Source organism: Equus caballus, chromosome 6 (assembly GCF_041296265.1).
Source record: "Equus caballus isolate H_3958 breed thoroughbred chromosome 6, TB-T2T, whole genome shotgun sequence".
NCBI lineage: Eukaryota > Metazoa > Chordata > Mammalia > Perissodactyla > Equidae > Equus > Equus caballus.
Window position 1 is genome coordinate 85,357,052 of NC_091689.1, and position 15,405 is coordinate 85,372,456.

The following is a 15,405-nucleotide window of genomic DNA, read 5'->3' on the forward strand; positions in this document are numbered from 1 at the left end:
TGTAGTCCCACTTGCTTAGTTTTGCTCATGATGCCTTTACTTTTGGTGTCAAAGCCAGAAAAAATCTAAGCCAAGACCAATGTCAGAGAGCTTACCCTCTATGTTTTATTCTACTAGTTATGGTTTCAGGTCTTATGTTCAAATCTTTAATCCATTTTGAATATATTTTTGTGTATGATGTAAGAAAGGGGTCCATTTTCATCTTTTTACTTAGGGCAATCTGGTTTTCCCAACACTGTTTATTGAAGAGAGTATCCTTTCCCTGCTGTATATTCTTGGCTCCTTTGTCAAAAATTACTTGAACATATTTGTGTGAGTTTGTTTCTGGGCTCTCTATTCTTTTCCATTGATATTTGTGTCTGTTTTTACACCAATACCATACTGTTTGGATTACTATAGCTTTGTAATATAGTTTGAAATCAGAAAATGTGAGGCCTCCAGCTTTATTCTTCTTTATCAAGATTGCTTTGGCTGCTCAGGGTCTTTTGTGGTTCCATACAAATTTTAGGATTGTTTGTTCTATTTCTATGAAAAACGTCATGGAATATTTTTTAGGGATTGCATTGAAAACGTTAATTGCTTTGGGTAGTAGGGACATTTTATCAATATTAATTCCTCCAAGGAGGCTGAGGTGTTTGAAGTCACAGGGAAGAACTTCAGGCTTCCTTGATCTCCAATCTCCTCTTCAACTCAGCAAGTTTTCTGTGCCTTAACTTGCTCTGTTCTATGTTATGGTGACTTATCTGATTGATGACTTCGAGGAAAATCCTGAACATACTTCCCTAAGGGAATTCTGGGATTTGTGATTAATCTAAGCACCAAAGAGCAGACACATTGGTGAAGAATCCCTAGATGATGTGAAGTTTGAGAAACGTTCTGGGAGCCCTGGCTACTTTTGCCCATGGCATTCTGCAAATCTTGATGAGGTGGGTCCAGTAAAGTGCTTGATTCTTTGGGTGGTGACATGAATGAATGTATCTAAAGGGTAAGGTGAGCCAGGAGTAAAAGAACCCTGACGCAGAATTTAGCTCAATTTCACCTCATCAGCTTTCGAGTTTGTTTTAAGATGCGTCCAGACTGCTAATCAGGCAACTAGCAGAAATAAAACAAATAAAACAAATAGTTTCGTCCTAGGATGATAACATTATTCTAGCTTACATTTTTTTTTTGCAAATGATTCTCGAGTACTGTACAAGGTCCGAAACATAGATGAGAATTAACAGACATGTGAGAAGAAAAGAGACGATGTGAGTGAAAGCGAAGAAAAGTGGACAAGAGAAACAGACTCATAGTACTTCAGATAATGGAAACGCAAGATAGAGACTGCAACAAATCCATGGCTACTGTTTTCAAAGAAACAGAAGACAAGATAAAAAAAAACCATATTATGGAAATCTATAAAAAATGGCTCAGTACTTTAGAAAGATAAACAAACAGTTTTAATTCTGGAGGAACCACAAAGAGTATATAAAAAGGAATATACTGTATAACACACAAATTAATATGAAGATCTCGAAAATAAAAAAAGAAATGAAATTAGAACAAACTGAAAACACCTAACAACATGGTAGGTCTAAAAAAATTTTTTACATTAAAATAAATGGACTGAAAAGAAGCCAGTTATAAAAGCCGACGTCCTCTATCATTCTATTTATGTGAAAGTCCAGAATGGGCAAATCTATAGAGAAAGAAAATATATTAGTGGTTCGTAAGGCTGGGAAGAAATGTGGGGAGAGTTGAGTGGGGAGTGGCTGCTGGTGGGTACAAGGACCTTAGTGAAGTGAAGAAAACAATCTAAAATTAAACGATGGTGATGCATCACAACTTTATAAATATACCAAAAGATCATTGAATTATACACTCTAAATGGGTAAACTGTATGACACGTAAATTACATAGTAACAGAACTGTTTTTCAAAAATAGACTGAGTACTCCAGTCAAAAGAAAAGATTAAAAAATCTTAGATATCTTGCTAAAAATCTTACAGCGAGTAAGAGCGGTAACAGTGTTTCACCATTTAAAAATGTAGTTGTATATTTATTCATCAGTTTATTTAGTCTCTTATGAATCATTTTACACTCTTTTCTGTCTTTCACAACGGAAAAAGATCTACAAGAAGAATACTTACACAAAGATTTTTTTTTAAATATCGGCAGAATAATTGCCAGAAGTAAAATTTCTTCAACAAATTGAATGTTTATTTTTAGAACTATAATATACTAGTAATGCAGAGTACAGTAATTAAAATTTCCCTTCAGGTCAAGAACTTCAGAGTGCCTTTGGATACAGACCCATGCAATGAATTAGCATCTTTTTTCCTGTATAGAGTATGAGAAATATTACCTTAATTTAACCAGGGCCTAATTGGGATCAAAGCTGTGTTGCAGATTTTTTGAGGTATAACTTACTGAGAATAAAATGTAACCATTTTAAATGCACATTTTGATGAGTTTTGACAAATGTGTACACCTCTATAACCAGAACCACAATAAAGACAGACTATTCCCATCTCCCAAAAAGTTTCTCTTTCATGTCCATTTTTATCATTCACTCCATCTCTAGTCCCAGACAACCAGCCATCTACTTTCTGTAATTATAGATTTAGTTTATAAAAAGTCTATGGTGTTTTCTAGAATTTTGTATAAGTTGAATTATACAATATGCATGCTTTTGAGTCTGGTATATTTCACTTAACATAAAATTTTTGAAATTCACTCTTGTTATTCCATGTATCAGTAACTCATTTCTAAAATTAGTTTTATTTAAAAGGGTGAATATCATAAAATTTTCCCTTTTAAGATCTATAATTTTCTGAGGTTTAGTATATTCATGGCATTTTTCAATTATCACCATTATTTAATTGTAGAACATGTGTATCCCCCCAAAAGCAAACCGTTAGCAGTCACTTCCATTCTCCCCTACTTCTAGTCCCTGGCAACCAGTAATCTACATTCTGTCTCTGTGGAATTGTCAATTCTGGAATTTTAATTTAAGTGGAACAACAGGATATGTGGTCTTTGTGGTCTTTGGTGACCGGCTTCTTTTACTTAGCAGAATGTTTTCAGGGTCCATTCATGTTGAAGCATGCATCAGTTCTTCACCCCTTTTTTTGCCAAATAATATTCCATTGTGTTACTATATCACACTTTGCTTATCCATTCATCTGTTGATGGATATTTGGGTTGTTTTCACTTTTTGGCTATTATGAATAATGCTACTATAAGCATTCAGGATTAAGGTTTTGTGTGTATGTATATTTTCAATTCTCTTTGACATGTACCAAGGAATAAAGTTGCAAAGTCATTTGGTTACTCTATGTTTAATTTTTGACAAACTATAAAACTGCATTTCAAACTTGCTGTACTATATTATGAATATTCAGCAAAGAAAGATTGCTCCAGTAGCTTCACATCTTTGCTGACACTTATTTCCTCAGTCCCTTTCGCTTTAGCCGTCCCAGTAGGTGTGAAGAGGCATCTCATTGTGTTTTGATTTGCATTTCCTTCATGACTAAGGATATTGAGTATCTTTTCATGTGTATATTGGCCATTTCTATATCTTACTTGTAGAAATGTCTTTGTAGAAATTCAAATTCTTTACCTATTTTAAAATTGAGTTGTCTTTTTATTATTGAGTTGTTAGAGTTCTTTATATATTCTCTGTACAAGTCCCTGATCAGATATAGGATTTGCAAATATTTCTCCCTTTCTGTGAGCTGCCTTTTGCTTTTTCAATGGTGTTCTTTGAAGCACAGAAGTTTTAATTTTGACGAAGTCCCATTTATGCATCTTTTTATTTTGCCATTTGTGTTTTTGGTGTCATTTCCAGGAAACCATTGCTTAATTCGAGACCACAAAGATTTGGTGTACTTTTGTAAGCGTTCTATATTTTTAACGTCCACATTTTGGTCTTTGGTCCAATTCGAGTTAACCTTTGTGTTTGCTGTGTGGTAGGGGTCTATCTTCATATTTTTGTGTATGGATATTCAGCTGTCTCAGCCCCATTTATTAAAAAGCTGTTGCTTCTTCATTCGATTATCTTGGCACTCATTGAAAATTAGTTGACTACAAATGTCAGGGTTTACTTCAGCATTCTTAACTCTGATTTATTGGTCTATGTATTTATACCTAACCAGAATACTGTTTTGATTAGTCCTTTATAGTAAGGTTTGACATCAATGTGTAAGTATTCCAATTTTTTATTTTCCAAGATTGTTTGGCTTATTGTGGTTCCCTTGCATTTCCATATGAATCGTAGTGTTAGTGTGCCACATCTTGCAAAAGAGGCAGCTGAGATTTTGATAGAGATTGTAGTGAATCTATAGATTAATTTGGGGAGTATTGGCATCTCAGTAATATCAAGTCTTCCAGACTGTGAATATGGGGTATCTTTCCATTTATTGATATTTTTAATTTATTTCAATAATCTTTATAACTAGTTTTCAGTGTATAAATCTTATGCTCATTTTGTTAAATTTATTTCAGAATATTCTTTTTAATGTCATGGAATATGGAATTGTTTTCTTACTCTCATTTTCAAATTGTTCACTGCTAGTATATAGAAATGCAAATAATCTTTGTTATTGGGACCAGCTGGGTGGTCCAGAGGTTAAGTTAGTGAGTTCTGTTTCAGGGGCCCGGGGATCACCAGTTCAGGTCCTGGTCTGCGGACCTGCGCACCAGTAATCAAGCCATGCTGTGGTAGGCATCCCACATATAAGATAGAGGAAAATGGGCATGCATGATAGGTCAGGGCCAATCTTCCTCAAAAAATATGATAATAATATTTGTTATTGATCATGTATCCTGCAAACTTGCTGAACTTGTTTATTAGCTCAAATAATGTTTTGTGGATTTTGTGGATTTTCTATATACAAGTTTATATTGTCTGAAAATATAGTTTTGTTTCTTCTTTTCGTGTCTTTTTGTTTCATTTCTTTTTTCTTTCTCTAATTGCCCTATTAAAAATCTCTAGTACGGGGGTCGGGCCAGTGGCGCAGTGGTTAAGTGTGCACATTCCACTTCTCCATGGCCCAGGGTTCGCCGGTTTGGAGCCCAGGTGTGGACATGGCACCTCTTGGCAAAAGCCATGCTGTGGTAGGCGTCCCACATATAAAGTAGAGGAAGATGGGTATGGATGTTAGCCAGGGCCAGTCTTCCTCAGCAAAAAGAGGAGGATTGGCAGTAGTTAGCTCAGGGCTAACATTCCTCAAAAAAAAAAAAAATTCTCCAGTACAATGTTGAATAGAAGTGGAGAAATCAGACATCCTTTTACTGTTTCCGATCTTAGAGGGAGAGCAATCTTCCACCATTAAGTGATGAGGTTACCTGGTACTTTTTAGTAGATGTTTTTATAAAGTTGAAGAAGTTGTTTTCTATTCCTAGTTTTCTGAGTGTTTTTATCATGAACTGGTGTTGGATTTTGTCAAATGCTTTTACTGTGTCTCTTGAGATGATCATGTGGCTTTTGTTCTTTATTCTATTAATATAGTGTCATAGATTTGTTGATTTTTGGATGGTAAATCAATCTTGTATTCCTGGGATGCATCCTTCTTCATCATATATGGTGTATAATCATTTTGCGTGTGGGTTGTGCTGGATTTAGCCTTCAAGTATTTTGTAGATGATATTCAGGCCTGAATTGATAAGGAACATGTATTCATAAGGTCCATAGTTTTCTTTCTTGTCACATATTTGTCAGGTTTTGGGGTCATGGTAATACTGGCCTTGTAGAATGAACTGGAAAGTGGTTTTTACTATCTTCATGAGTTTGCAAAGGACTGGTGTTGATTGTTCTTTAAACGTTTGGTAAAATTCACAATTGAAGACATCTAGGCCCTTTGTTTGCTTTTGGGAAGTTTTTTGATTACTAATTCAATATCTACACTTGTTATAAATCTATTGAAATTTTCTATTTCTTCTGAGTCAATTTTAGTGGTTGATGTCTTTCTAGGAATTTGTCCATTTCACCTAGGATACATAACAAGTTTATAATTGCTCTTAGAGCTTCCTCATAGTTCTTCTTCTTGTAAGATTTAGTGATGTCCCTTTCTTCCTGATTTTAGAAATCTGAGTCTTTTCTCTTTTTTATCTTGTTCAATCCAAATAAATATTTTTCAATTTTATGGATATTTTCAAATAACCAACTTTTGTTTCATTTTTTCTAATATTTTCCTATTCTCTAGTTCATTTATTTCCACTCTCATCTTTTTTATTTTTTTCTTTCTGCTTGCTTTGGGTTTAGAGTGCTTTTCTTTTTATATTTATAATTTTTTGTGATGAGAATGTTATATTTCCTTTTTGTCCAGCTTTTTTGAGATATGATTGACATACAGCACTGTATAATTTTAAGGTGTGCAACATAACGACTTGACCTACATATTCTGAAAGTATTATGAAAATAATTTTATTTAATATCCATCATCTCATACAATGCAAGAAAAAAGTAAAAAATGATTTTTTCGTTGTGATGAGAACTCTTATGATTCACTCTCAACAAATTTCAAGTATGTCATACAGCAATGTTAACTATAGTCATCATTTTGCTCATTACATCCCCAAGACTTGTTTATGTTATAACTGGGAATTTATATCTTATGACCACCTTCATCCAGTTTCCACCTCCCTACCCCCACATCACCTCTGGCAACCACAAATCTAATCTCTTTTTCTATGAGGTCTTTTTTTTAAATTAGATTCCACACATAAATAAGATCACACAGTATTTGTCTTTCTCTGGCTGACTCATTTCACTTAGCATAAAGCCTTCAAAGTCCATCCATGTTGTTGCAAATGGTATGATTTCCTGCTTATTTATGGCTAAATAATATTTTGTTGTATGATGTGTAACATTTATACATTCAAATAGGTTTTCTTTTTTGCATTTTTGTTTATTTTTACTGAACTAGTATTAATAAAATAGACCACAACTTAATTTTTTTCACGGAGAAACAGACATTTGATATTCTATCATTGTGTAGATCTAAGTCTATTTGAAAAAAAGTTTCTTTATTTAAACCAAATATATATACCCAGCCCTCACTTATGAGTGGGATTGTATGATCGATGTTTTATTTTGATTTTTCTCCTTTTCTTGGTCTACCCATTCTTCTTTCTGATTGTAGCACTTAGTTTCTGCTTTAGATAACCTGCATTAAATTTTGTCTTCCTTTAATACTCTATGGGCTCAGTGACTATATACCAAAGCATAAATAAATGTTTCTACAATACATAAATAATCTATACATACACACATGTACATGCTCATATGAAAATTTTCCAACCAAGAATATTGATTCAATTTCTTTTGTTCTAATTATATTTTATGTTATTTTAAGAAATTTTCTAATTTCTTTATATACTCTCTACTTTCACGTTAAATTTGTTCTCTTGGGAAAGAGAATTATGGTATGACTTCACTCATATGTGGAAGATATACAAACAAACAAACACATAAATACAGAGTACAGATGGATGTTTACCAGAGGGCAAGAGACCAGGGGGAGGGCAAAAGGAGTAAAGAGGCACATATGTGTGATGGATAAAAACCAGACAATTGGTGGTGACCACGATGCAGTCTACACAGAAACTCAAATATAAAAATGTGTATGTGGAATTTATATAACGTTATGAACCAATGTGACCTCAATAAAAAAAGAAATCTAAAAGAAATTACTGTCTTGGTACTTACATTTTTATGGCTCACATGACTGAAATAATATTTTCTAATTGATTTCCTCTTATTTATTGCTGTTGCAGTCTACTCAGTTTTAAATATTTTGCATTTTTTCGGCTAGAACATCAAATTCTTTTATTAATTCCACTTGTGTCCTATTAGAGTTTCTTGAGTTTTCTAAATACGTAAGAATGTCCTCAAGGAAAAAGAATAGATGATGAATTTTAAAAATAAAATGTCTGGGCCATTTATCCTTATTTTTTTGAGATGTTTTAGAAATATTATTTTCTTTTACCTAGTTGAGAGAAAGGCAATTCTTTTGATTGAGTCCTTGAAGACTTCCTTAACTTGATTGTTTCTCAAGGTATAGATAAATGGGTTCAATGAAGGTGAAATAGAAGAAATAAGCAGTGAGACTACTTTGTTAACAGTCATTTCTTCCTTTGCTGTTGGATTCATATAGATGAAAATGCATGTGCCATAGGTGATGGAAACCACAATCATGTGGGAAGAACAGGTAGAAAAGGCCTTTTTCCTCTGCTGAACAGAAGGGAATCTAAAAATTGTCTTGATGATGCAAGCATATGACAAAACTACACAAGTAAGAGTCATATTCAGGGTCAGCACAGCACAGATTATAACTGTCTGTTCTATGAACCATGTGTCCGAGCATGAGATTTTCACTAAGGGCAATGCATCACAGCCAAAATGATCAATCCTGTTAGAGTCACAGAATTTTAGATTTAAACCCAGGCCAAGTGGTGGCATTATTACACATAAACCAGCCATCCAACAACAGATGATGAGAATCCTGCAGACTCTGCTGCTCATGATGATCACATAATGCAAGGGTTTGCATACGGCCACATAGCGGTCATAGGACATAGCAGCCAGCAGAAAAAATTCCGCTACTATACAGAGGTCAATAAAAAACAATTGGGTGGCACAAGCATTATAGGTAATGACCTTGTCACCTGTTGCTATGCTATACAAGTATCTGGGAATACAAGCAGATGTGAATGAGATTCCCAAGAAGGAGAAATTTTTTAAGAAAAAGTACATGGGTGTTTTAAGGTGGGAATCCATAAAGGTGAGTGTGATGATGGTCAGGTTTCCAGTTACACTCAGCAAGTAGGTGAGAAATAGAAAGATAAAAATCAGAACCTGAAGCTCAGGGTCATCTGTCAGTCCCAGCAGAATGAATGCTGTTATGGTACCGTTTTTCATCACTGACTTTTGACTTTTCTCCAATCTGTCTGTGATATTCAGAGAAATTTTCTTATGGATTATAGATTATTTTAACTGTTCTAAAATTTAATATATTCAGGCTTTTATATTTCATCATATGTAATTATATATATTGCATATATATTTACATTTAATGTCTATCCTGTGTTTAGGATTTTCCCATGTGACTAAATAGATTCCTCAGGAGGTGTAACTTTATGTGTGGCAATGTTTTTCAGCTTTCAAGAATTTTTCCGTCTTCAGAAACTAAATCATAAAATTTCACCCTTGATTTCATGTATGTTCTTGACACTTTGGGTCTTTTTTAAAAAAATGCTAATATAACTTGGGTCCACTCTACAGACTCTAGAGCAAAACTTGAAGTCTTTGTTCCAAAAGAAGATTTTTGTTTGCTGGTATGTTTTTAGGTTAAGAGTGCTTGATTCTAACAACAAATGTAAGCCCTGCTGCTTGCTCCCCACCCCCTGATACACAGTCCACATTTTTTTCTGAGTATGTGCATTACCCTTACTGAGTATATGTGTTACCTCTACTGCTGACACAAGTGATGACTGCCTTCTTTTCCCTCCTTCATCTTCCAGTCAATGAATTATTTTATCTTCATTGATCCTATACCAATAGGAACCCAAAATGTTTCTAGTACACAATTGCTATTTTAAATCTTGAGGTTTTCTGAGATTAATTAATAGAAAATATTTCCCCTTCTGTCCTTAGTTTGTTTTATGAGCAGATTCACTTTATTCTTTAACTTGTTCTCTTCTTACTGAGGTTGGGGCAGAGTTGCGTGTGACGATTTATCCAGTTCATAAAGTTCCCCAATATCTGGAAAAATCACTGAGGATCACGGCTCACTCAGAAGTTAGAAATCTCTTAGGAAATTTAATCTCTCATTCAAGAATCAAGTATTTATATAAAATTGAGATATAGAAGGTTATATATCTCTATCTTCCTTCCATCTTTTCTCCTAAACTGTCAGATGATATGTGCATCACTGTGAAATCATACTCAACTCTCCAAACTTTGAGCATATTCAACTCTCAAAGTATGGCTGCTTTTTTCCAAGATATTACAACTTACTCGATAACAGAAGTTAATAAACAGAGTCACGCTAAAGTGAAACTGACGCCTGTCTGTTTATTCTATCTTTCAAGGAAATGTTCAAAATGAACAAAGTCACCTGCAGCAAGATGCTCTCACTTCAGTCATTATATTATTCTTTTTGGGGCGGGAAGAGAATGGCGAGGGCTTGCTTATATACTTCTACATATACGAAGACACTTTATTTTTAATTTGAGGTTGACTGTCTATGCAAAGTTACCCTGAATATTTCTTGCATTAAGTTAGACACAGATTTGTTTACATATCTTATGCATAGAAACCACCCTTGATGACACTTATCTACAGAAGGAAAATTCATTCTAAAAAATGACATCTCATATTTATATATCTCAAATGCATTAAAATATATAAATGATCTCTGAAATCCATTTTCTTTACCAAAGACAATATAACTTAGATCCTACAAAGGGAATTACAATCAAAGCGACAAACTTTGTCATACTTACTCTTTTGTTGGTAAACCAGACTTTTGTTGGTGGTTTACACATGGCAATATTAAGACTACAAGGTTAAAGTGATATTTTTATAGAAGTATTTATGTCTTCACATTCACTGGCATGTCTAGGAGTGCATAGAGCTCCCTTTGTTTTCTGTCTCAAACAAGTTGGACAGACTTGCTTATGATGAGCTTAATGCTGTTACAAGTCTCCAAATATGTTCTTACTATCTCCATCATTGAAAAGACAATAAATTACTCTAAGGGCTGAGGAACTCTCTCCACCGGGGAAGAGATGATATTTTAAACCATCAGGAGAGAGAGAGAAATGCTTTTACAATGTCAAACATGACTTGTTAATTTGCAGGAAATGCCACTAAGTGAAAAAAACAAATGGCCCTTGGTGCTCTACAATCAAGAGTTATTAATTTATTTTCTGGTAATGAAGTGAAAAACACAAGTAACACAGGCTTCAGTGGGGACTGTGTCCTTGGAGATAGGAAGATGCTACAGCAGCCTTTGACGCAGGTCAGGAGGGCAACTGTATCACTTAAATTACATGGCTCATTTTTTTAACTTTCACATCTGGTAAAACATTTGGAAGATTGTAATTTTTTATTATATGAATCATTTGTTATAGGAATATTTTATTATCATTGGACAATTTTAATCAGATAAGCAAAATGAAATGTTTTACATAAGGCTACTGCTTACATTATGGACCTTTTCCTTCCAGATTTTTCATTCTCCAAATACATGAACTATCATAAGTATTATTCATGAATGCATAAAAATTTGCAACCACAACTTATAATTGGATACAAATGTATGATTTTAACGTTGCACAACAATATGAATGCACTTAATACATTTTACACTTAAAATTACTCAATGCATTTCACACTTAAAAATGGTCAAAATGGTAAACGTTATGTTAAGTATATTTTGCCACTATAAAAAACACACTTTTATATATTTAAACATATCTTAATTTATCACATAATATAAATTTTTGTTTTTTCCAATTATTCACTTTAATGATATTAGCTGCATGAATATTTTGGCAATTTTTAAACCAACGCCTGAATTAAATGTACAATGTTCTTTATTTTCCACAGTTATCAATCATTCTATCAAAAGTATTTTCACACAAATATTTTTGCATGTGTGAGCATAATTGGGAGAAGGGAAATTTCTAGATAAAAATATTATTTTGTTTTTGGAAAATTTATATAGTGTTATAAGAGCCATAAGATTATTCATATCAAACATTTGCCACCATAATTAGGTTTTAGTGTACATTATTTTTATTTTTATGCCTATTCATATCTTGTTCATTTAAATATGTTATATATGTATTTTAAGATTATGATAAGTCTTTAAAAATGTTAATGCTGATTTTTGGCATATATTTCATTTGTTTTACAGTCAAATCTGTCAAAAGTTTTTGCTTTTTAATTTTTAACAGGATTATTGAGTTATAATTGACATACAATCAACTGTACATAAAATGTGCAATTTGATAAGTTTTGACATATTTGTACTTCCTGAAAAGCATCATCACGATCACAGTAATAAATATATCCATCATTCCCTAAAGTTTCTTTGGGCCCCTTTTCTAAGTCCTTTACTCCTGCCCATCCCCCAGTGCTGCAATTCACAGGCAACAACTCACAATTTTTTGAGATTCATACATGTTATGTGTATCTATCTGGGGAGTCTCAGGACATTTTGTATCAGCTTGTTAACGTTGCTTATTGATAATAGTGACAATGATCATTTGCACTTGGTCTAGATGAGACCACTATAGGGTTCTCCTTTTGAGGCTATTTCATGTAGCCGTACTATTCCTACGTAAGTAGCAAAATCTAAAACTCCCCAGTTCTGACTCTATTTGGGCTCTCTGGGATTGAGTGTTTTCTGCACATATTGATGGTTTCTGATCTGAAAGAGAAAGTATGTCCAGCCATGTTCCCTACAGAGGGAGGACGATCACGGTGTGCACCTGACAGAATTAATTTTTAAATTTTATTTTGCTAAAACTTTGTTCATTAGCTCTGGGTCTTCACATTATTTTGTTCTTGTTGTGGAATTGTGATAGTACACCCATAAAGTTATATAAATTTATACTGCATTAGTATTTATATCTTTTTCTTATTTGAAACCTTATATATTTTGCTCTTTGTTTTGCATTCATCCATGTTTCTGAGAAATTTAACAATTTTCTTGAAATTTTTAAAAGAATCAACTTTTAGATTTATCTTTTTAAATTTATTTAATTTTCTTTCCTCAGTAAAATCCATGTTCTACTTGCTTTGGATTAATTTTATGGGTTTTAAAAATCTTATAATGAGCAGGAGTCGCTTTATTTTTTGTTCTGTTTATTTTACAAAATAATGAACATATTTATGGATGAATAATTCTTTAATTTCTTCTGAGTATACCTTTTTTACGCTTTATATGAATTGTTTTGAAGTATCTCTATTTCACTGCATATGTGTTTCTTAACTTCCAAAGAGTAACATTTGGATTCGCTCTTCAATTCTTTATAGGTGGCATTAGTAGATTATTTTTTATAGAATTTGGACTGTAAAAGCTCTCTTTCAGATAGACAGAGAAGTATAATAATGGTTCCCCACCCCATCCATAGTTCATAAGTCAAGAAGAAATAAAAAAAAATTCTTAGAGAACATTGGTATTTTCATGGAGTGGTCAATTTCTTTTCCTAAATTACATTTTTAAAGTCTTGACTTTATGCTATTCTGTCAGTATCATGTGTTTCACCACTTGGATCCTGATACTTCATCTCCCATCCCCATATGGACATTTGAACCTAAGCCCCTGTATCCATAATTCAAAAGCTTACATCTCTCCATCTTCCATTCTTTGCTTTCCCAGGAATCCACAAGTAATAGATGAGATGATTTATCTTCATTTCTTTTTTTCTTTTTTTTTCTGCTTTTTCTCCCCAAATCCCCCAAGTACATAGTTATATATTTTAGTTGTAGGTGCTTCTAGTTGTGGTATGTGTGATGCCGCCTCAACGTGGCCTAATGAGCAGTGCCGTGTCCATGCCCAGGATCCGAACTGGTGAAACCCTGGGCCACCGAAGCGGAGCTCGCAAACTTAACCACTCGGCCACAGAGCCAGCCCCTTATCTTCATTTCTGATGATTCTGTATCTTTGCTAACTTGTGGTTACCCACACACTAACTGTTACTTCAAGCTATATATTCAAAAGGATATTTGTGAGATTTCATCCAGCATATTTTTCTGTTTTTTTTTTTTTTTTTGCTGCTTTATCTCCCCAACCGCCCCCTCTACACTGTTGTATATCTCAGTTGCTGGTCCTTCCAGTTGTGGGATGTGGGACACCGCCTCAACGTGGCCTGATGAGTGGTGCCATGTTAGCGCCCAGGATCTGAACCCTGGGCCGCCACAGCGGAGTGCGTGAACTTAACCACTTGGCCACAGAGCCGGCCCCTTTTCTGTTTTGAATGTATTTTCTTAGAGTACTAGAAATGCTATTATTTTCTCTCTCAGTTGTTCCTTGTATTATTACCTAATGCCCTCATTCATCCTATTCAGTATTTTAACATAAAATTTCAATTCTTACTTGAATTTTTGTATTATTTTGTGCACATTTGAATATAAAAATCAGCAGTGTTATGCTATAAATTTTATAGAAGACTGATGAATGATTTTATTATACCATAAAATTTAATTATATGGAGTTATATTTATCTACAAATGAATTTATGATAATTATTCTTTCTTTTTATTTTCCAAGACAAATCTACAAGAAGGTGAGTAAAAACCAAAGGAAAGAAATGAGTTGATTAAAGAGCAATGTAAGTAAATCCAGGGAGGAGCTAAGTAACATAACACACCTGAAATATAGACTATTAAAAGACAAGGAGAATTCTAAGCTTCAATAGAAAGGTTTAACAGCCATTTATTTTTTATTTTAACTTTATTGATTACTTTTTATTTTACTTCTTCAGGAATGATGCAATTCTTTTAATTGAGTTGTTGAAGGCTTTCTTCACTTGCTTATTTCTCAGTGTATAAATAAATGGATTTAACATAGGTGAAATGGAAGAAACGAGCAGTGAAAGCACTTTATTGACAGTCACTTGTTTCTCTGCTGTCGGATTCATGTAGATGAACATGCATGTGCCATAGGTGATGGAAACCACAACCATGTGGGAAGAACAGGTGGAAAAGGCCTTTTTTCTTTGCTGGGCAGATGGAAATCCTAAAATCGTCTTAATTATGTAAGCATAGGATAGAAATACACACATAAGGGTCAAAATGAGGGTCAGCACAGCACAGATTAATACAGTTTTTCCCATGAGCCGTGTGTCTGAACATGATATCTTCAGGAGGGGAAAAGCATCACAGAGAAAATGATCAACAACATTCGAGTCGCAGAATTTCAGATTTAGCCCCAGACTAAGTGGGGGGGCTATGGTCAACAATCCAGCCAACCAACAGCAAAAAACAAGCCTCCTGCAGACTCTGCTGCTCATGATGGTCACATACTGCAAGGGACTGCAGATGGCCACGTAGCGGTCATAGGACATGGCAGCCAGGAGAAAGAATTCTGTTATTGCAAAGAGATCAGTAAAAAAGACTTGCATGATACAAGCATTATATGTAATGATATTATCTCCTGTTGCTATGTTATACAAGTATCTGGGAATACAGGCAGTTGTGAATGACATCTCCAAGAAGGAGAAATTTTGTAAAAAGTAGTACATAGGTGTTTTAAGTTGAGGATCCACAAAGGTGAGTGCGATGATAGTCAAGTTCCCCGTTATACTCAGCAGGTAGGTGAGAAACAGAAAGATAAAAATCAGAACTTGCAACTCAGGGTCCTCAGTCAATCCCAACAGTATGAATGTTGTTACTGTACAGTTTTTCAT

The 15,405-nt window shown here is 34.0% G+C and overlaps 1 protein-coding gene and 1 pseudogene across 1 annotated transcript; both read right to left on the reverse strand.

Moving 5' to 3' along the window:
- Nucleotides 7,967-8,902, reverse strand: OR6C347P (olfactory receptor family 6 subfamily C member 347, pseudogene; annotated as a pseudogene).
- On the reverse strand, nt 14,470-15,405 carry OR6C328 (olfactory receptor family 6 subfamily C member 328). The gene has a single exon (XM_001504060.4). It carries the CDS (start codon nt 15,403-15,405, stop codon nt 14,470-14,472), a length of 936 nt encoding a protein of 311 aa, XP_001504110.3.